The 22,072-nt window shown below is 43.7% G+C and overlaps 1 protein-coding gene across 3 annotated transcripts in view; it reads left to right on the plus strand.

Annotated features, from left to right (window-relative positions):
* LOC122799279 (EMI domain-containing protein 1-like) overlaps positions 1 to 22,072 on the plus strand; it is a 1,823,504-nt gene that overhangs the window by 621,830 nt on the left and 1,179,602 nt on the right. For 2 of the 3 annotated variants that reach the window (XM_044068236.1, XM_044068235.1), the window contains exon 4: positions 11,414 to 11,521. The exons of the other annotated variant lie outside the window; for it this stretch is intronic. In XM_044068236.1, coding sequence (XP_043924171.1) covers positions 11,414 to 11,521 — 108 coding nt within the window. The remainder of the gene's footprint in view (positions 1 to 11,413; positions 11,522 to 22,072) is intronic. 3 annotated transcript variants of the gene reach the window in all.

The raw sequence follows: 22,072 nt of genomic DNA on the forward strand, positions 1-22,072 counted from the left end.
AGTAGTGTCACCTCTGCCACCATCACCACCACTACCACCAGAGGCACTCAACACATCTGGGTTCCCATGTGCCTCCACACATCCCTCCCTACATACATCACCTGCATAAGGTAGCTTTACACTGGGTACAGTGGTACCCACAGATAGTACAGTTGGTGACTATGGAGTTTGTCAGCTGTCAGGAGCTGGCAGAGCATGTGGGGAAGACAGGAGGGTGGATCCTGAATTGGCCATATGTAGACCCTGTTCTAGGACCCAGTGATGACAGCTCCCAGGGTAATGAGTAATTTCCCACTGGTTCTAAGTTGTCAGAGACTGCATCTTCAAACATCTGATCTACCCCCTAACCAATGTTCCCCTTCTTATCGTGTCTATGTCCACTCCTGCATGTTTTACAGTCTCCTCTACATTGTCTTCCCTGTCTTTGTTTGATACCTTCTTTACCACTGTTTTCCCCCTCCCTGTTTGTGTTAACCCACACACACACACACACACACACACACACACACACACACACACACACACACACACACACACACACACACACACATACACAGTCACATGAGTCTTTCCCTGCTATCGAACCTCTCCCTCTTCTGCATATAATACTTCTCTGAGTTCCTTCCCCGACTTTCCCTTTTTCAATAAAAAAAAAAAAAAAAAAAAAAAAAGAGCACCTATCCTACAAAAAATACTCCCACCCATACATATCATCTTCTCAGATAATTGACTAAGGTATGCATAATTGGCTCCAATATGTTATCATAAAAAGTGTGTAATTGTCTGACACTGCAATAAGAACTTCAGTCAGTAAATAATTAGGAATATTATTCTCGTTCACCAGGATTATTAAGCCAAGACATTGAAATGTATACTTGTATCCCACCTCTGATCTGCTCATTCCTTATTTGCCCACCTTCAGTTTTACCCTCTGCTTGCTTTTCTTTTTCATCTCTGTTACGTACTACCATTTCTTACTTTTAATATGGTCAAAAAATAAACACACCACACATATGTCTGAAAATCATCTTTCTGTGGTCATATGTTGCATGGCGATTCACAGAGAACAGTGTCAATTCAGATATATTACCACAGAGAAATTACACTTTTTGTCCAATGGCAAAACTAAAGAAAAATCTTTGGCACACGCATAGGATATTGATATCTGTAATGCAAGTGGGCTGAGTGTAGGTCTGTGTTACCAAGCAATTCTGAAATATAGTAATGTTAATAGTTTACCTGCAACACCTACCATGGCTCAATTTATTCATGATGTGAGAAGTCCATTTTTGTACACTGGATGCAGGGCTCTAATTCCATTCTCAGTACACAGAATGCAGGCCTCTAATCCCATGAGGGAGGTTTGTTGCTTTACAGTATTCTGTTTCCATCATTTCCCTGAAATTTGTTTTTTTCTGACATCTTTTGCATGAGGCTTTCTGTGTTGTACCTGGCTAATGCTCTGGTTCAGAGATTAATGAGTGACAAAGTAATGGACCAACTGCATTCAGGTATATTCCTTCTGAAAGGAATCATTCCTATCTCTCTCTCTCTCTTCTGTTTATGCCCCATGTGGTAAACGGGTAACAAGCATCTTTCAGTTCTCATTGTTTCTGTAGCAGGTACAGGTTTTATGCGGTTAGGTTGCTAATCCAAAGCCCAGCCCTTCATCAAGGGTGCACCACACACATCCACATGCACACACTCACACATCAGCCAATTTAGTGTCCAATCTACCTACTGCATGTCTTTGGAATGTGGGAGGAAATCCACAAGAATGTAAGGAAGACATGCAGACTCCACACAGCAGGCTCCCCAGATGAGAATCGAATTAGAGAACCTCTTGCTGTGAGGTGACAATGCTAACCACTGCAACACTACACAGCCCAAGCATTTCTATCATCATTGCGTAAATTCTGTCGGGGAGTTTTGCACTTTCTAACTAAATTTAAGTATGGCTTCATCTAGCATTGTTGAGCTAAGAAGTTGTGAGATATGCTCCTAACCCACCTCCAGTCTTCTCATTTCTTATGATCTTATCTTGAGTTGTACCCTCTAACTACTTCCACCGTTCATCTCTGTCCTATACTCCCCTCCCATTTCCAATGTTTATAAACAACGCACACACACACACACACACACACACACACACACACACACACACACACACACACACACACACACACACACACACACAACTTTTAATACAAATAATCTTTCTGCTGTCCTATGTTGTGTGACAGTTGATAGAGAGCAACTTCAGTTCCCATATATAACTGCACCGAAGTGGAAATCCATATCCTATAACAACAACAATGAAAAGTGTTTGTCATGTACTAATCAATCATACAAATGAGCTAAGCATTGCAGTACACGTACGTTCCAATCTGAAATATCGTATAGCTAATGCCTTTATTCTAACTCCCTCAATGGCTCAGTGTAATCTTGAAATTATTGTACTCTTTCACTGCAAATGCATGGTTGGGGGTGGGGTTTGAATCAACTGGGGGTTGAATGTTATTTTACAATGTCTGGTTTGCAGTTTCAAATGTGCTACATTTGCCTAATGTATGTGTATAAAAAGGGAAATATTGCCAGCCCAGTTAGCTGGAATTTTGCAAATAATTAAATGTTATTTGTGAATATTAATATGATTTATATAGAAGTGTGTCAGAAGGAGATACTGCCAGCACAGCTGCCTGGAATTTTGTAGGTTCATAGGTTGATACTAGGCTATCTGCCCTAGGGCATTTACAAGCCTAGCCAGAATGTGTTTGGCTTTCGCCACCCTTCTTAGATTAGTTGACTGTGCCTCTGTATAGTAGGTCACAGAAGATAGCCCATTTAAGGTTAGTTTACCATGCCTCTGTCTAGCAGTGACACAGAAGAGATCCCAGGGGTAAATTTACGATCTCCCATCCAAACGTCAAGATTCTTCTTGAAGAGGATCATTGAGGGACTCTGTCTAACATGGATTGGGATTTTGTTCCAGAGTGAGGGGAGCCTCTGGGATACGAATCTGTCCCTCCAGCATGTTCTATTTATTTCTGTGCTGAAGTTTAAATCACTGGAGCGTGTAGTTCTGATGGATTTGGATTTTGTGAGGTGGAGCATGTCCATTAATTCTGGGTTGGACATGGCTTTATACGTCAGGCACAGATCGCCTCTGAGTAGGCAGTAAGCAACTGAGTAGAGCTGGAGCTTCTTTAGCCTAACTGCATAGGGCATCTGTTTTATCCCCTTGGTGAGGTACTTTTGGGGTCTTTCTAGTTGTAACAGGTGCCAGGTATGCTACATCCCAAATGGGGCATTGTAGTCAATTGTGGGCCTGATGAGTGATGAGTAGAGGGGCACAATGACCTCTCTTGATCTAGATGTGAACCCCTTCTTGATAAGGTGGGCTATATAGAATGTATTTCTAACCACTTTGGCAATGAGATTGTCAAAGGAGAGATTGCAATCTACTTGGATCCCGAAATCCCTAATTACTTCTTCCGTACTTAATGGATTACCACCTATGTGGTAATTTGTGGGCACTTTGTTTTTCCCAAAGGGGATGACTAGGCACTTTTTGGCATTTAGCTTTAGGCCATGGCTCTGGTACCAGTTATCCGTCTCTGTGAGACCTTTTTGGAGGATGCTTGTGTCAGCCGGCGAGTCGATTATGGCCCCCAGTTTGCAGTCATCTGCAAACTTTGTCAGCCATAGTCATCCTGTGTTAGCCTGTACCTCAGAGAAATATATACCGAACAAGAGAGGTCCCAGGACTGAGCCTTGTGGGACGCCACTTGTAACTGGTTTAGAGTCTGACATGGCACCTGCAATTCTGACCATATGGGTTCTATTCCTAAGCCAGTTTGCAACCCATCTTGTGACATAGGGGTTGATATTTAAGCTGGTGAGCTTATTTATGATGCCCGAGTGGGGTATTGTGTCGAAGGCTTTTGCAAGGTCAAGGTAGGCTGTGTGGACTACCTTCCCTTCGTCTATGGCCTTGGTGACTGTTTCAAAGAAATTGACCAGGTTCAAGAGGCAAGATTGGGTAGGATCCAATGTTTGGAGGTTCCTAATGTCTTTGTTTATGAGTTTCATGATGATACGCGCCATAGCTTTGCAGACCAGGCTAGTTAGGCTTATAGGGCGATAGTTTCCGGGGTCCGTTGTGGCACCACCTTTATGGAGTGGGACCACTGTTGCTGTACTCCATTCTTTGGGTACATATCCTGCTGTAAGGCTGAGACTGAACAGTGATTTTAAGTGAGGGTTCAGTTCTTCTTGGAGCTCATGTAAAACGCAGCCAGGGACACCGTCCAGTCCCATTGATGCTGTGTTTTTTGCTTTGGAAAGGGCAGCTCTCACCTGTGCATCTGTGATGTCAGGGAGGCTACACTGTGTTGGGATAGTCATTTGCTCATTTGGGGGGGAGGGGGGGAGAAGTTTGCACTGAACCTGTCTGCCAGGATGTTGGCAATGTCTGTGGCTTCAGTGTATTTTTTGTCATTTTGCAGTAACTCAGAGCATATCTGGGAGTTTCTACCCAGGTTTCTGACATAACTAAAGAAAGCCTTGTGATTATCTTTAGCGTCTTGTGCAATTTGTCTTTCGAAGCTAGCCTTAGATGATTTTATGAAGGATCGTAGTTTCTTACTAGTACTGATCAGAGTTGCCTTCCCTTTCAGGGATTTTGCTCTGTCATATAGTAGCTTCCTCCTTCTGTTGTACAGCTTATTTATGGCTGGGGTCCACCAGGCAGGTCTCCTGCCTTTGGAGGAGTGTCTCTTGGTTTTATTTGGGATAGCACAATCCATGCATTCCTGTAGGTATCCATAGAATGCGTTTGTAAAGGATTCTGCGGTTTGGGCTGTATTTTCCACTGGCCCTGGGGCTTTGAAGGATTCCACCTTGGTTTTGAGAAGTGGGAAGTTTGATTTTGAGAAGTTTTTGACCGTGGTTTCCTTTGCTGGGGGTGGGGACAGGATATGGATGTCCATAGTGATTAATGTATGGTCAGATCTTACCAATGGGGGGTATACATCTGGTATGGAACATAGAGTCCCCATGTTGGTGATGATCAGGTCCAATATGTTTTACCCTCTTGTGGGAGTGGTGACCAGTTGTTCCATAGCATTTAAGTTTATAAATTCTAGGAACCATTGGGCTAGGGTGTTGGGGCTTGAGTAGTGCTCCCAGTCTATGTTTGGGTAGTTAAAGTCACCCAATATAATGGTGTTTGGAGAGACCTTCATATTCTCCAGTGTCTTCAGGAAAGCTGAGTGGGGTTCCTGAGTTTTGGAGGGTGGTCTGTATGAGGCTACAAACTGGAAGGCAGTTTTGTCCACTGTTAGTTGCACATGGATGGTTTCAGATGCTTCGTGCAGTGCCACTAGCCTGGAGGTATGGGTATCTTTGATGAATATGGATAATCCCCCTCCTCTTATGGTTCAGTCCGAGTTTTTGGGGCCGAAAAGCATGGTATGAGGTATAGCCTGGTAGTGCTGGGGTGCTCTCGGGAGCCTTGAACCAGGTTTCTGTTACTGCACAGATATCGATATTTTCCATACTGAGGAGAGCCTCGAGTGCGTGCATCTTGAGGTTTAGACTTCTGGTGTTGAGCAGCATTACCCTTAGTTTCTTTTTCCTTGTGTTGTTTAAGGAGGTGGGTTTGTCTTTTGAGCCTTGCCTAAAAAAGGCACTATGGGGGTGGCAAGAGCCTTGACCAGTATTCAAAAACCCAGGGGTGACAGGTGCAAGCCGTCCCTAGCGAAGCAACGTGGCTTGTCAAGCATGTCATCCCAGGCTGACAGACACCAATACTTTAACCAATTGTTGAAATTGATCATTTTGTCTTTATACTGTGGTATCATTCTTTGTGAGGGTAAGATGCTACTCAAGGTCAGGGTCATACCGGCCTGGGCCACATGATCAGAGAGCTCCTCTATGTCTCTTTTCATGTAATCCAGGGAGGTACGTCTCAGGTCATTCACACCAGAATGGACAATGATGGAGTCATATTTGTACTTGCTTTGGAGTGACCTGAGTGCTTGTGTTATGTAGCGGATCCTGGCACCTGACAGGCAGATTACAGTGACCTTCTCCTTGTTCAGCCTGGTGAGAGGGATGTCAGTGTGTCTGACAATAGAGTCACCTATTACAAGTGTATTAGGTGTGTTGTTTAGCCTTAAGGGCTGTGACTGTGTGGCACACTGACTTTGTGAACTGTGTGGTACGTGGGTATTGTTGTCGGGTAGCAGTTGCTTGGATGTCTGCTTTGGAGGTCTCTGTTGCTTGGGCAGATTTTTATTTAGAGCCTCCCAGTATGTTTTTGTGTGTTTATGTGTTTGGTTTGCTGTTGAGATAGGTCTATGTGAGACTGGATTTGTGGTGTGTGTGATTACCTTCTCCTCCAGACTGACCGTGCCAGTACTATGTTGAGAGAGCTCAGCCTCCAGTTTGGCTATATAGTTGCATCTCTCACATATATTTGAGCTTGTTGGGAAGAGGAGAGGGTGGTCTGTGTATAAGGCAGTTGTAACATTGCCTCAAGATTCCCATATTCACCAGCTGGACTGGAGAGTAAACGTGAAACTGACTTTTGGACATGCCAGAATAGTATAAGGAATTACTTTTTGACTTGATCAAAAAGGACCAATAGGCAGCCAAGTACTTAAAGGGAGTATAAGAGGGTGTAGTGCTTTAGTTTATTAGTGCTTACTTATAAGACACTTATCCTAGCTACTGCTGGGTTTTAGAAAGAAAATAGAGTGCTTATTTGAGATTTGGAACAGTTCTAAGGGAAAAAGTGGAGCACACTTTGTGGAGCCGGGAATAGTTTAAACCTGATTAAGCGGCGCTGCCTGATGCTGCTCTATGTGCAAAAATGTGCAAAAGAGGATTTTAAGAGAGGGGGATCAAGGAGTTTGGAATTGACCCAAAATGGCCAATAAAACTACAGTTTCTAGGCAGTAACCACTCCCACAGGGGCAGACAGGCTGTTCAGTGTTTACCACTGCCACTGATGAACACAGAGACTTCCCTTTAGCCCAAGCAAGCAATGGCCTCCAAGAAACTTACAAACAGTTCAGAACAGCAAATCTGTAAGTGAACTTTTTTTAAATTTCAGAAAGTGGGAAAAAAGCAAGATTTTTGTTTTTTTGTTTTGTTTAAAGATAGCAGAGATACACAAGTAGCAACAAGTTAGAACAGTGCAATAAATGACCCCACACTTGAGTGCTAGGCCAACGACAGGTAAAATGCAAGTTTTAAGAAAAAAACGATTTTAAAATAAGTGCAACACAGGAAATGCAGTAAACAGGCTCTAGATGTGTTCTAAATACAGTTCCTAATACAGATATCAAGTTTAGCAAGCTGGAAAACACCAAAAAGTAGGCGGCAATGCAGAAATCTTAACAAATAATCTGAAGAAAAATACTTAAAATCTCAAAAGTGGCTCCTTTCTTCTCTCAGCATTTTCTCCTCTTGGTGGGTGCTTCACCAACAGCCAACAAGTCTGAAAAGATGCCAAAACCACGAGGCAATCGGGTTTTAAGAGAGGGGATCAAGGAGTTTGGAATTGACCCAAAATGGCCAATAAAACTACAGTTTCTAGGGAGTAACCACTCCCACAGGGGCATTCAGGCTGTTCAGTGTTTACCACTGCCACTGATGAACACAGAGACTTCCCTTTAGCCCAAGCAAGCAATGGCCTCCAAGAAACTTACAAACAGTTCAGAACAGCAAATCTGTAACTGAACTTTTTTTTAAATTTCAGAAAGTGGGAAAAAAGCAAGATTTTTTTGTTTTTTTTTTGTTTTGTTTAAGGATAGCAGAGATACACAAGTAGCAACAAGTTAGAACAGTGCAATAAATGACCCCACACTTGAGTGCTAGGCCAGAGACAGGTAAAATGCAAGTATTAAGAAAAAAAACGATTTTAAAATAAGTGCAACACAGGAAATGCAGTAAACAGGCTCTAGATGTGTTCTAAATACAGTTCCTAATACAGATATCAAGTTTAGCAAGCTGGAAAACACCAAAAAGTAGGCGGCAATGCAGAAATCTTAACATATAATCTGAAGAAAAATACTTAAAATCTCAAAAGTGGCTCCTTTCTTCTCTCAGCGTTTTCTCCTCTTGGTGGGTGCTTCACCAACAGCCAACAAGTAGATGGTTATGTGTCATTTGTGAATGTCAGCATGCTTCATGTAGGATGCTTGTGTTGCAGATGTATTAGAGCTGTATGTCATATTGTACAGATGTGTGCTGAAGAGATAGATTGTAAAGTATTGAGCAGAAATGTATATGCACTATTGTAACTGTTTAGATGTATATATTGTAATAGGGGAGCCTGAAACACAGGAGATTAACTAGTCCACTGCTCACACTGTGGTTTTGTCAGGACCAGTGCAGGCCAGTACACCATACTTTACTTTATCCAAACTCACCTTTCTTACTTTCACATTATTTTACATTCAAGAATTGTCATACCATCTTCTATTTTGTGCTTTATCTCCCTGCTTTATTGAGAAACTCCCTTTATGTTCTTTTGTCTGTCTCTGTGTTTGTTGATATAGTGAAGCCTCTACTCCACCTTTAGCCATCCATATAAAGGTTCCCAGTCATGGAATATTTCTCTGCTTCTATTTTGCTGTACATTACATCAACATCCTCGTTGTTTTATGTCTGTGCTTGCAAACTTGTAACGACTACCAGAGGTACTTATGCACATCACTGTTTACCTCTGTGGATTGTACTGTGATCTGGCCTTAGGTGATCTAACAATCTAGCCACAGGTCTGTGCTGCAGCCAAGACATAGACTTGCTCATCGCACATCATGTCATGGCTGCATGCATAGCTTATAAGCATTGAGGTTTATCACACATGCAAAGTAAATAGTGTTGGCTTATCTGCGATTACAGACGTTGCATTTATGCATCTCTGAGGTTGTCTAATTTTTAGCCCACAATGTAACCTTCTTGCCTTCCTAACCTCACTTTAAATTGTTGATTATATATGTAACCAAACAACAAAATCTAGCCATGATACTATATGCCTCTTTTTACTCCTGAACTAAACTGTATATATATTTTTCACTCCTTTGAATGCTATCTGTTGCTTGCAATCCTAACTTCCTTTGTAATTAATCATGTAATTAAACTTTGTATTATGGAGCTTTTCTCACTGAGCCTCCACTGAAAGCATTCATGTAATTAAACTTTGTATTGTGGAGCTTTTTCTCCCCGAGCCTCCACTGAAAGTAGGCTCCCTAAGCCCAGTGGAACTAAACTGCAAATATTTTTTTTCTCTTTTTCTCTTTTGAATGCTACCTGTTGTTTGTAATCCTAACTTTCTTTGTAATTGATCATGTAATTAAACTTTGTATTGTGGAGCTTTTCTCCCCGGGCCTCCAATGAAAACGGGCTCCCCAAGCCTAGTGGACCTCCCCGGTCATCAAACTGGAATAAATAAATAAATTAATTAATAAATTGAACAGAAGACAGAATTTTTACAGTTTTTGAGATAAGGCTAATACTGAAAAGAGAGAAGGTAGAAAAACTGTGCCTGTTGAGTGTTATTGTAAATGCAGAAACACAATGTAGAGCTCAGAGGCAAAGAAAGATATTTTAGAGAGTTATTTTAACTTGTTTGAGGGTCTTATTTGCTTGAACACAGAGTCATATTAAATTATCACCGAAAGCCATACCAGTTACTCGTGATTCACGCAGAGTGCTTATTGCTGTTATAAGACAGAACGGAAGCTTAAACACATGGAATTGATAGGTGTGGTAGCTAAACAGACAGACCTACTGAATCGGTGAACACCATGGTAATTGTTGTGAAGCAAGACAACATTATGGTTTGTGCAGACACACAGAATCTGAACAAATGGATTCAGAAAGAACATTATCCATTTATCAACTGTTAAACACTTAGTTGCTTCTATCTCTAATAAAAGGTTCCTTTCAATGAATGGTACTAAATGATATGGGCAGATTAAACTGGGAGGGACAAAATCTTGTCTGTTATGTTTAATCCATTCTTGGACAGATGTGGATTTCTGAGATTATCATTTGCAATTTTGTCAACATCAGAGGCATTTTTGTCCTGCTGTGGGTGATACAGCTGACAGGAAGGTGTTACAAATATTGTTTATGATATTTTGGTCTGGGGTGTTGTAAAACAAAAGCAATTCAGTGAAGAAGCAGTTCATTGTGTGTGTGTGTGTGTGTGTGTGTGTGTGTGTGTGTGTGTGTGTGTGTGTGTGTGTGTGTGTGTGTGTGTGTTGTCTCAAGTTTCATAAGGTCAGCCTGCTTCAGCATGATGTATTAACACCTCTGTTCTTAGATATTTGACTGGTAGGCACTACCCAGCATGAACAGTTTGACTTCAGCTGTGAGGGTGACAGACAGAGCTCAGTAAGGAATGTAAATTTTGGTACTATACTGTTTTATTTAACTGATTGTTTAAGAGAATGTTATTTAACATTTAGGACTGTGAAGTGCATTCAAACCATGTGGGTGTATGCTACTGCAGACCTCTCACAGTGTGAGTGCAGTCACCTAGTCTACAAGCAGAGGTAATGTGTGGCTTGCCAGTTTAACTGAGGAGCAGAAACTTTTCTCAGTGGTCTGCTGGGTGTGATAAGGATAATCAGCTGTACTGAAAACTAGTCAGTCAATTAGTGAAGGGTCAGAGTGGGGCAGTGCACTGCCTCAGTCACATGAGTAGTTGTACCACCGTTGGAATGTATTGTGTTGTAGCCGTACAAAACAATAACTAAACGTGAACATTTTAAAATACACAGGGCATAGAATGCACTGTAGAATGGAGCAATGCAAATGAATAATTATTAACACATTTTCTGTTCTGTTATTGTACTTGTAGTAAAGAACAACATCTGGATGACAGGTGGAATATTTCTTCTTTCTAGCTGTCATTGCATTTGACTATGTACGTTTGGAGACATGTATATATACATACATATATATATATATATATATATATATATATATATATATATATATATATATATATTCAAGTCCTGATGTTGGGGGAAAACTGCACCAAATGATGCAAACATTTTCTGGCTCATCTTTTGAGTTTTTGCCAAATCTAAATAAATGTGGTTCTTAGATCAGTAATGCCACATGAATACATTTGGTAGCTTTATTTTATTGGTATGTTTGTACTGGTTTGCATTGGAATTGTTCTTACTTTCTTTTGGAAGTCAGAAATTAATTTACTTTCCAAAGTGGTGGCTAAAAAATATCGGTAGCACTGTTGGAAGCTGAGGGTATGTTGGAAGCTGAGGGTATCCTATACTCAAACCTGGGCATTTAAAAAGAGGTTAAAGAGAAGTGAAGACTTTCCTGCAGTAGTCACATGAATTTACTGATTATACTTTTCTTTTCACAGTATCAGAGGCATATTCAGAAGTTCAGAGCCATGCTCCACATACCTCTCAGTCGAACAAACATACTTCTCGGTCACACAGACTAACTCTAAAACCAGAATCTTTTTCAGGTAAAAGTAGTTGCTTAATGTAAGTGACAAATAACTGCTATATATTGCCAATTTCTGATATTTCTGTGGGTAATGCACTAAAATGGATGTGCAGAGAGGCAGAAATAGTATTTACTATAAGTATTTAAAAGTTATTTAAGTATCTAATATTAATCATTTCAGGTTTTATATTACTGCATCACCACATAAGCTCTATCTACATAAAGTGCTCTGTAGTATGAAGTTATTTTAATTTACATAATAAGGTGAAATAAACAAACCCAAAGCATGTAACTCTGATTTACTGACATGTTTATGTGACTGCTAAAGCTACCCCACCTCATGTCGCTGTCTTTCTCACACACACACACACACACACACACACACACACACACACACACACACACACACACACCCACGGCTTTTCATACAAATAATCTTTCTGCTGTCCTATGTTGTGTGACAGTTGATAGAGAGCAACTTCAGTTCCTGTATATAACTGCACCAAAGTGGAAATCCATGTCCTATAACAACAATGATGAAAAGTGTGTGTCATGCAATCAGTCATACAAATGAGCTACGCATTGCAGTACACGTACGTGCGGATCTGAAATACTGTATTGCTAATGCCTTTATCCTAACTCCCTCAATGGCTCAGTGTAATCTTGAAATTATTTGTATTGTTTCACTGCATCTGCATGGTTGTGGGTGGGGTTTGAATCAACTGGGGGTTGAATGTTATTTTACAATGTTTGGTTTGCGGTCTCAAATGTGCTACATTTGCCTGATGTATATGTAACAAAAGGGAAATATTGCCAGCCTAGCTAGCTGGAATTTTGCAAATAATTATATGTCATTTGTGAATATTAATATGATTTATATAGAAGTGTGTCAGAAGGAGATACTGCCAGCACAGCTGTCTAGAATTTTGTAGATGGTTATGTGTCATTTCTGAATGTCAGCATGTTTCATGTAGGATGCTTGTGTTGCGGATGTATTAGAGCTGTATGTCATATTGTACAGACGTGTGCTGAAGAGATAGATTGCAAAGTATTGAGCAGAAATGTAGATGCACTATTGTAACTGTTTATATGTATATATTTTAACAGGGGAGACTGAAACACAGGAGATTAACTTCCAAAACTTCATAAGAATAGACTTTATGGTTGGGCCATAAACAAAAGAGATGTTATATTTCAGTTTCAATGCAACAGGAGACATAATGTCTAGAACTAGAAGTTTTTTTGCATTGTCTTTAAATGTGGAGGAATGTAAATTATTTTACGACTTCCACTATTTGCCAAAAGATCTGAGGTCTATGTATTTTCACAGGTAGATGCTAAATGCTACCAGCTGCAGTGGGGGCTTTCATCTGGGATAGTCAGATGACAAGAAGTTATGGCATGATTTAAGAACTCTCTGAGAGAGAGAGAACTGGGAATTTTGTATTTTGTCTTTGACCTGACAAGAACATTCACTCACCACATCTGCCTGCTTGTTGTTCTGTAAGTAAGTTCACTAGGGTACAGTAATTTCTCTTAGGTACAGTCAGGAATATAGTGAAGTATAGCTTAGATGTTTTCTTTATTTGTTACTGTCCTGCAACGTTGTTATAAATATTTCCTGTGATTTTGAACTCTGATGTAACTGATTATTTACTGAGTATTTTCTTGTTCTTTTATTGTTATTAAATATATTTAAATCTTTCATTGTGGCTGATATTTGTGAGATATATTTAAGTTTTGAAAGTACTTGCATATTTATTTGGTGATGCTGTAGGCCACTCCTAATAGCCTTGTCTTGGTCAAACTACTATTTGAATTAATAGTAACATTACACAGTAAGATTGGACACCCTTTGTTAAGGGCCTTAAAATAGCTGATGAAGAGTTGGGTGGTGGACCTTATGGTTTGGGCAAAAGAGGGCTTAGCTAATAAACCTGTACGAGCCTTTCCCAGGTGTGTGTGTGTGTGTGTGTGTGTGTGTGTGTGTGTGTGTGTGTGTGTGTGTGTGTGTGTGTGCGTGTGCGTGTGCGTGTGTGTGTGTGTGTGTGTGTGTGTGTGTTTGTGTATAAATAAAATCTCCGAGAGTGTGTGTGCAGCTACTTGGGCAGCTACACGAAGCACTGGTTGGACAGAGAGAGTGCTGGGGGGCTTGGCTTGGACACACAGCTGAGATCTCAACTCCATAGCTGTGTGGGGAGTCTTACTGGGGATCTGGAGAAAGAGGGAGAAACTAACCCCAGACTGACTGTGGTCTCTGTGTGCTCTTAAGGGAAATTGCACTTTACTGTATGTGTACTTGTCATCCTCCCAATGTACGTCCCCCTCTGGTGCTAGTGGTGAGGATTGAGGCTCCTTGACTTCTGGTCCAGTGTTGGGGCATCACGTATATTGGTGGACAGTGGTGGGATATCCACATCACAGTATGTATGCTTTATCACGCCTCTTTAGTCTGACTGCTTCAATGGCTCCACTAGCTATTGCATTTATAATAGAGAAATATCAGTAGGAAAGCTGTGAATTAAATTCCCGTGATACCTATACTTCTTGTCTTACTGTCCGTCTGCAAATGTGCTACATTTTCCTAATATTTGTGCTTTATGACCCCTCTTTATTTTGGTTACTTTAGTGGCTCCTCTAGATAATACACTTATAGGGAGAAATATCAGTAGGAAACTTATGACTTCAGTTCTTTTAAGGACTACCTGTCTTTTCTTGCCATAATCTACAAGTGTGCTACATCTCTCGGACATGTCTGTGCTTTATGACCCCTCTTTATTCTGACTGCTTCAGTGGCTTCCACTGTTAGGGAAATGTGGACATATTGGAATGTGGACTGCTTTGAGGGGTCAATTCCCCTGAGAGTACCATAGTTTCCTTTTTTAAATTATATTACCATTCTAGTGAAGGTTGACTGCTCACACTGTGGTTTTGTCAGAACCAGTGCAGGCCAGTACACCATACTTACTTTACTTTATCCAACCTCACCTGTCTTACTTTCACTTTATTTTACATTCAAGAATTGTCATACCACCTTCTATGTTGTGCTTTATCTCCCTGCTTTATTGAGAAACTCCCTTTGTGTTCTTTTGTCTGTCTCTGTGTTTGTTGATATAGTGAAGCCTCTACTCTGCCTTTAGCCATCCATATAAAGGTTCCCAGTCATGGAATATTTCTCTGCTTCTATTTTGCTGTACATTACATCAACATCCTCGTTGTTTTCTGTCTGTGCTTGCAAACTTGTAATGACTACCAGAGGTACTTATGCACATCACTGTTTACCTCTGTGGATTGTACTGTGATCTGGCCTTAGGTGATCTAACACAATCTAGCCACAGGTCTGTGCTGCAGCCAAGACATAGACTTGCTCATCGCACATCATGTCATGGCTGCATGCATAGCTTATAAGCATTGAGGTTTATCACACATGCAATGTAAATAGTGTTGGCTTATCTGCGATTACAGACTTTGCATTTATACATCTCTGAGGTTGTCTAATTTTCAGCCCACAGTATAACTGAACAGAAGACAGAATTTTTACAGTTTTTCAGATAAGGCGAATACTGAAAAGAGAGTAGGTAGAAAAAATGTGCCTGTTGAGTGTTATTATAAATGCAGAAACACAATGTAGAGCTCAGAGGCAAAGAAAGATATTCTAGAGAGTTATTTTAACTTGCTTGAGGGTCTTATTTGCTTGAACACAGAGAGCTGCGGTGGTGCAACGGTTAGCTTTGTTGCCTCACAGCAAGAGGTTCTCCCATTTGATTCTCGGCTTGAGCGCCTTCTGTGTGGAGGCTGCATGTCCTCCCTGCAGTTGGATGACATTTAAAGACATGCAGGTAAGTGTGTGCATGAATGGGCATGCCTTCTTTTGAAGGTTGGGCATCGGGCTGGCAACTTGGCACCGTAAAAATCCACTGCCAATCATGAGCGGACCAGAGTTCTGCTGTGGAGACCCCTAACCAGGAAAAGCCGAAAGACATTACTATTTGCTTGAACACAGAGTCGTATTAAATTATCACCCAAAGCCATACCAGATGCACATGAGTCACGCAGACTGCTTACTGCTGTTATAAGTGAGAATGGAAGCTTCAACACATGGAATTGATTGGGGTGGTAGCTAAACAGAGATACCTACTGAATGGGTGAACATCATGGTAATTGTTGTGAAGCAAGACAATGTTATGGTTTGTGCAGACACACAGAATCTGAACAAATGCATTCAGAAAGAACATTATCCTTTTACTAACTGTTAAAGACTTGGTTGCTTCTATCTCTAATGAAAAGTTCCTTTCAGTGAATGGTACTAAATGATATGGGCAGATTAAACTGGGAGGGACAAATTCTTGGCTGTTATGTTTAATCCATTCTTGGACAGATGTGGATTTCTGAGATTATCATTTGCAATTTTGCCATCATCAGAGGTATTTTTATCCTGCTGTGGGCGATACAGTAGACAGAAATGTGTTACAAATATTGTTTATGATATTTTGGTCTGGGGTGTTGTAAAACAAAAGCAAGTCAGTGAAGAGGCAGCTCATTGTGTGTGTGTGTGTGTGTGTGTGTATGTGTGTGTGTGTGTGTGTGTGTGTGTGTGTGTGTGTGTGTGTGTGTGTGTGTGTGTGTGTGTCTGTCTGCATGTGGTGTCTTACGTTTCATAAGGTCAGCCTGCCTCAGCCTGATGTATTAACACCTCTAATCTGAAGTAGTTTACTTAATTTGTTCTTCAACTTGTGGGAATATGGATCCATACCGGATCTGAGCTGGCAAAGATTATTAGCATCAGCTCTGAGCTCCAGACTTTTCCCCTTACCCATAATACACCTCCACTGCCTTCCATCCCCAGATCTCATTTGCCGCGATTTGCTTATACATCGTGTCTTCAGATCTCCAGCTAGTAGTGGGTTATTTCACTACTGTAAGTTTAAAACTTTCATTTTCTTTCGTTGATCTAGGTTAGTTTAGGTACCCCTTCTCCCCTTCCATCGCTTTGGCGTTGAGTGTTAGTCTGATTAGATAAATAGTTAGAGTAGTTTGTTTTGTGGTGCCCCCCCCCCCCCAGTGTTGTCTATAGACTAGCATGGTGAGTGGGTGTGTGTGTGTTAGAGTTAAGAAAGTTTTTTGCCTGTCTTTTTTAAGGCTTTCTTTCTCTCAGGATGGCTGAAAAGCTTGTCTTTAAGTGCTGCACAGAGTGCGGCCATAAGCTTTCTCCAGCAGATGGCCACACTATGTGTGTGTTGTTCTTAGGTATGGCCCACCTTAGTGTGGATTGTTCCATTTGTGTGGGGTTCAACCCCTGAGCTTTAAAGGATAGGAAGGCCAAGTTGGCCCTCAAAGGTCTTCTCCCTTCTACCGATCCTGCTTCCTCGTCTTTGGCTTCAGTCACAGCGGTTGCTGTGACTGCCTCTCCCTCTTCTCTTCCTTTGGCCTCTCCTTCCTCCCAGTCTGGGACTGAAACTCCTGCATCTAAGCCTGTGGTAGCAGAGCAGAGGAGAGGTAGAGAAACGGAGAGAGAGAGAGTTGAAGATGAAGGAAAAGAGGAAGAGGTCCCCGGACCTCACTTCTCCGAGCAAGTCAGCATGGATCCTTGGCTCCCCTCGGCTCCAGTCTCCGAGGTTCTCCCCAGAGCCGGAGGAGGCACATCCAGTCTCCCGGGTCACAGTTTCCTGACCCGCCAGGTCGGAGTCCATGGCCTCATCACGGTTAACTCGTTCCTTATCGGATATGGATCTGGATAAGATGATGAGGTGCTTGATCCATTCACAGATCCATATGGGGGTCTTGCCAGCCCCCCCCCCTCTGGAGGGGGGAGCTCACTTTCTTTCTTTCAACCCATTTCTCCTTCCCCGATCCTACCTTCGGCTTCGGAGTACTCAGATCCGAGGTTGGCCTTGGTCAGGGGGTTGACGCCGATTGTACTTCTTTCCTCAACATTGACAGCTACCTAGAGCATCTTGGATCCGACCAGTTCGGATCCGAGCCACTCTCGGAGACGGAGCTTGGGTTTTGGATCCTTTTCCATTGGCTCTGATGTTGTCAGGCCAGGTCCCCTCCCTCGGAGCTCCGTCCACTTCAGGACCGGCTCAGATTCTCACGTCGGACCTGGGGAGACCGGCCTCCTTATTAGCTTCCCAGGAGGTCTGCTCTCCTTCCACGTTCAATGTGGTAGAAAGAGTCCTCTCTGTCAGATCGAGACCCCTGACCACCCCCTCGGACTCCTCCCAGAGCCCCTTGGCTCTGTGTATGGTCCTCATTGTCTTACCAGAGGGACAGCCCATGCTCGAAGAGCCCCAGATGGTTCCCCCTGAAGAACAGATGGCTTGTGAGTGCTCCCCTGAGAGCCCCACTGGAGATGTGCCTCACAAGCATATGTGCAAGAGGAGGCACTTGGGCTCCACTGAGTCCCTCACCGAGGACACAGATTTAGATGATGGAGAGGGTTCCCCAAGATCACCTCCTGAGGATGTCTCCTTTGGAGACATCATGGAGATCCTGGGCCAGCTGGGAGGTTGGTCTGCCCCCAAGCCCTCTTTTAATGAGTCTGTGTTCCTGGAGGCTTTCGGCACTGGCCTGTCTACTTCCTGGGTGTCCCCTCCCATGAATCCTTGCCAGCCCCCCTCCCTCTGGAGGGGGGAGCTCACTTTCTTTCTTTCAACCCATTTCTCCTTCCTCGATCTGAAATTCGGCTTTGGAGTACTCAGATCCGAGGTTGGCCTTGGTCAGGGGGTCAACGCCGATGGTACTTCTTTCCTCAACATCGACAGCTACCTGGAGCATCTTGGATCCGACCAGTTCGGATCCGAGCCACTCTCGGAGCCGGAGCTTGGGTTTTGGATCCTTTTCCATTGGCTCTGATTTTGTCAGGCCAGGTCCCCTCCCTCGGAGCTCCGTCCACTTCAGGACCGGCTCAGATTCTCATGTCGGACCAGGGGAGACCGGCCTCCTTATTAGCTTCCCAGGAGGTCTGCTCTCCTTCCACGTTCGATGTGGTAGAAAGAGTCCTCTCTGTCAGATCGAGACCCCTGACCACCTCCTCGGACTCCTCCCAGACCCCCTTGGCTCTGTCTATGGTCCTCATTGTCTTACCAGAGGGACAGCCCATGCTCGAAGAGCCTCAGATGGTTCCCCCTGAAGAACAGATGGCTTGTGAGTTCTCCCCTGAGAGCCCCACTGGAGATGTGCCTCACAAGCATATGTGCAAGAGGAGGCACTTGGGCTCCACTGAGTCCCTCACCGAGGACACAGATTTAGATGATGGAGAGGGTTCCCCAAGATCACCTCCCGAGGATGTCTCCTTTGGAGACATCATGGAGATCCTGGGCCAGCTGGGAGGTTGGTCTGCCCCCAAGCCCTCTTTTAATGAGTCTGTGTTCCTGGAGGCTTTCGGCACTGGCCTGTCTACTTCCTGGGTGTCCCCTCCCATGAATCCTTTAGTGGATTTGATCACCTCGCAGGCATGGAAGGAAACGGACACCATGGAGCCTATCCCCAAGTGACCCGATAAAATTTTAAGCCCCCCCCCATTAACAGGCCATCCTGGAATAAGGACTCCCCTGTGGATGCCATGGTGGTAGCAGCAGCCACTAAGAAGGAACTTGCTCAGGAGAGTTCCCCGGTGCACCCTCCTGACTGGGAGTCACAGACGATGGACGGCCTGGGGAAGCGGGTGTATGCTTCAGCTGCCTTTTCGATCAGGGAAGTGAATTACTTGGCCCATGTCACTAGACTCCAACGCGACCTAGTAAAGGAGCTGGAGGAGTCTCCACCCAAATCCATGTTGCAGGAGGACAAGGCTTCGTTCTCTGCAAAGATGGCCACTCTAAAAGTGGTATAATATATGTCCATGCAACTCCTCTCCCATGCTATGGAAGGAGCGGCTAGGCTGGCTGGGTCAGGCGCGTCCATGAAGCGTAATGCTTGACTCAGGTTGTGTCAATTTTCCGAACCTTTTAAGGTGTTTTTTGCCAATGCCCCTTATGACAGCTCTACACTTTCCAGTAAGACCGTCAAAGAGACAATAGTCCAGAATAAGAAGGACGGGAAGACACTGTCTGTTATCGGAATCTGCTTCTCTGACCCTCAAAGGTCTTTTTCCCAGAACCAGAGCGGGCAAAAGAAGATGTGGTTCCGGAAGTCTCAGTATTCCCGAGACACTCAGGGCTGTTCTTCACCTAGAGGCAGATGGGGACAGAATGGACACTGGCCCAGAGGCAGAGGGGGTCCGCGGAACTTCTGGTCTCAAAAACCTTTCTCGGACAGACCCGGGCAGCAACCCTGAGGGGTTGCCCGGCTGCTCTACTCTGGAGACAGTCGGAGGATGATTGTCCTTGCACCCAGCGGCATGGGAGTCCATAATAATGGGCTGCTGGGTGCTTCAAATCATATCCAGAGGATATTCTATCCCCTTCGTGGGTTACCTCATATCTCCCAGACGCCACCCGGACATTCCACCCATGCAAAGGGAGGCAATAGCACAGGAAATTTCCAAGCTGCTAGTAAAACGAACCATTGAAACCGTCCCCTCAGATCAGTCCGGATTGGGCTTCTACTCCAGATTCTTTTTGGTGCCAAAGAAAATGGGGGACTCAAGGCCCATTCTGGACCTCTCTACCCTGAACCTGTCTGTTGCCAAAGAGAAGTTCTGGATGGTCATGCTACAGTCCATCATGCCGTACCTGCAAGAGAGCGACTGGATGTGCTTGTTAGACCACCAGGATGCTTACTACCATATAAATATGCACAGAAGCTCCAGGAGGTTCCTCCGCTTTCGGCTAGGAGCCAATCATTATCAATTTCAAGCACTACCCCTTGGTCTCACCACAGCCACCAGGGTGTTTACCAACATGATGGTAGTTGTAGCGGCTCACCTGAGGCTTCAGGGGATTCAGGTCTATCTGTACCTGGACGATTGGCTCCTCACTGCTCCCACCAGGCATATACTTTCCCAAAACAGGGATTACTTTCTGACACTTGCCCTGAGTTTGGGCATCACAATCAACACATGCAAATCTCTCCTAGATCCTGTACAGGTGATAGACTATATTGGGGCCAGAACAGATACTCTTCAGTGCAAAATATTCCTGAATTTGGAGAGAGTTCAAAACCTCAGGATGCATGTCTCCATGATCTACCGTTGCCACCTCCCAATGGCAGAATCAGTGTTGAGGGCCCTAGTCTCGATGGCGTGACCATAACTCTTCTTCCGTGTGCTCGGCTACACATGCGGATTCTTCTGTGGACTCTAGCGGTTCAATGGTTCCTATTGGAAGTGCCACTGACTTATCCTATCCACCTAAGTCAAGTTTGTTGGTCATCCCTCATATGGTGGATGAGCTCTCTGGACATTTTGGAGGGACGACCCTTTGTTCCAGCCCCAGCTCAAACCACAGTGACCATGGATGCCTCCCAGCTCAGGTGGGGGGGGGGTCATTGTTCAGGCAGGACAGTCCAAGGCCTGTGGTTCCCCCATAGAGACCAGCTTGCATATCAATGTCCTAGAGATGAGGGCAGTCCTTCTAGCATTGCAGGCCCTTCATGCCTTTCTTCCTTGGGGACAATTGCCATTCAGTCAGACAACATGTCAGTAGTCTGGTATATCAACAAACAGAGAGGGACCAGATCTTACTCCCTTTGTCACGAGGCCATGAGAGTATGGGAATGGGTGATCTCCACCGGTCGCTTACTCATTGGAATGCACATTCCTGGACAGTCCAACATCCTAGTGGACAGGCTAAGTCGGACCATTCTGATGCCTTACGAGTGGTCTCTGAATCTGTCAGTAGCGGAGCAGATCTTCAGCGAGTGGGGTCAACCTTGCTGCGATCTCTTCACATCTCCTTCCAATGCAAAGTGCAGCAAGTTTTTTGCTCTGATCCCTCTGCCGAGGGAGTCTCCCAGAGACGCTGTAGTTCATGCTTGGCCTCCCGGTCTTCTGTATGCTTATCCACCAGTACCTCTCATTCTGAGGTTTCTGCAGAAAGCTTGTCGACTAGGGAGCAAGGTGATCCTCATTGCCCCATTCTGGCCTATCCAGGTATGGTTTCCCTTCCTTTGGTCTCACCTTCTGGCTCCACCTTGGATCCTAGATCCCATTCAAGATTTGATTTCACACCCCTCGGGGTGCCTCATCCAAGTCTGGACAGCATGAAGCTCACAGCTTGGCTACTCTAGTTCCCGTAATTGCTAAGACTCCCGGACTATCTTCCTCAGTTAGATGTATTTTGGTGGCTGCTCATAAGTCTTCGACCAGAAAGGTTTATCGCAGCAAGTGGAAATGTTTTTCTTTCTGAGCCTCTCAGAGGAGTTTAGATCCTTTCATGGCTCCTATTTCTGCTATTCTGGATTTTCTAGCTGATATTTCCCAGCACGGAGCTAATTCTTCTACTGTCAACGTTCAGTTGGCTGCCATTTCCCATTTTCATGTGGGAGAGAATTCTGCATCCTTAGCATCTTCCAGAATGTGCAAAGCTTTTATCAAAGGCACTTTTTTGCTACACCCTCTCGTCAAAGATCCTATTCCCCCGTGGGACCTTACTATGGTTCTCCAAGCTCTCGTCGCTCTGCCTTTCGA

Source organism: Protopterus annectens, chromosome 4.part0, assembly GCF_019279795.1.
Source record: "Protopterus annectens isolate FY-2018-M chromosome 4.part0, PAN1.0, whole genome shotgun sequence".
NCBI lineage: Eukaryota > Metazoa > Chordata > Ceratodontiformes > Protopteridae > Protopterus > Protopterus annectens.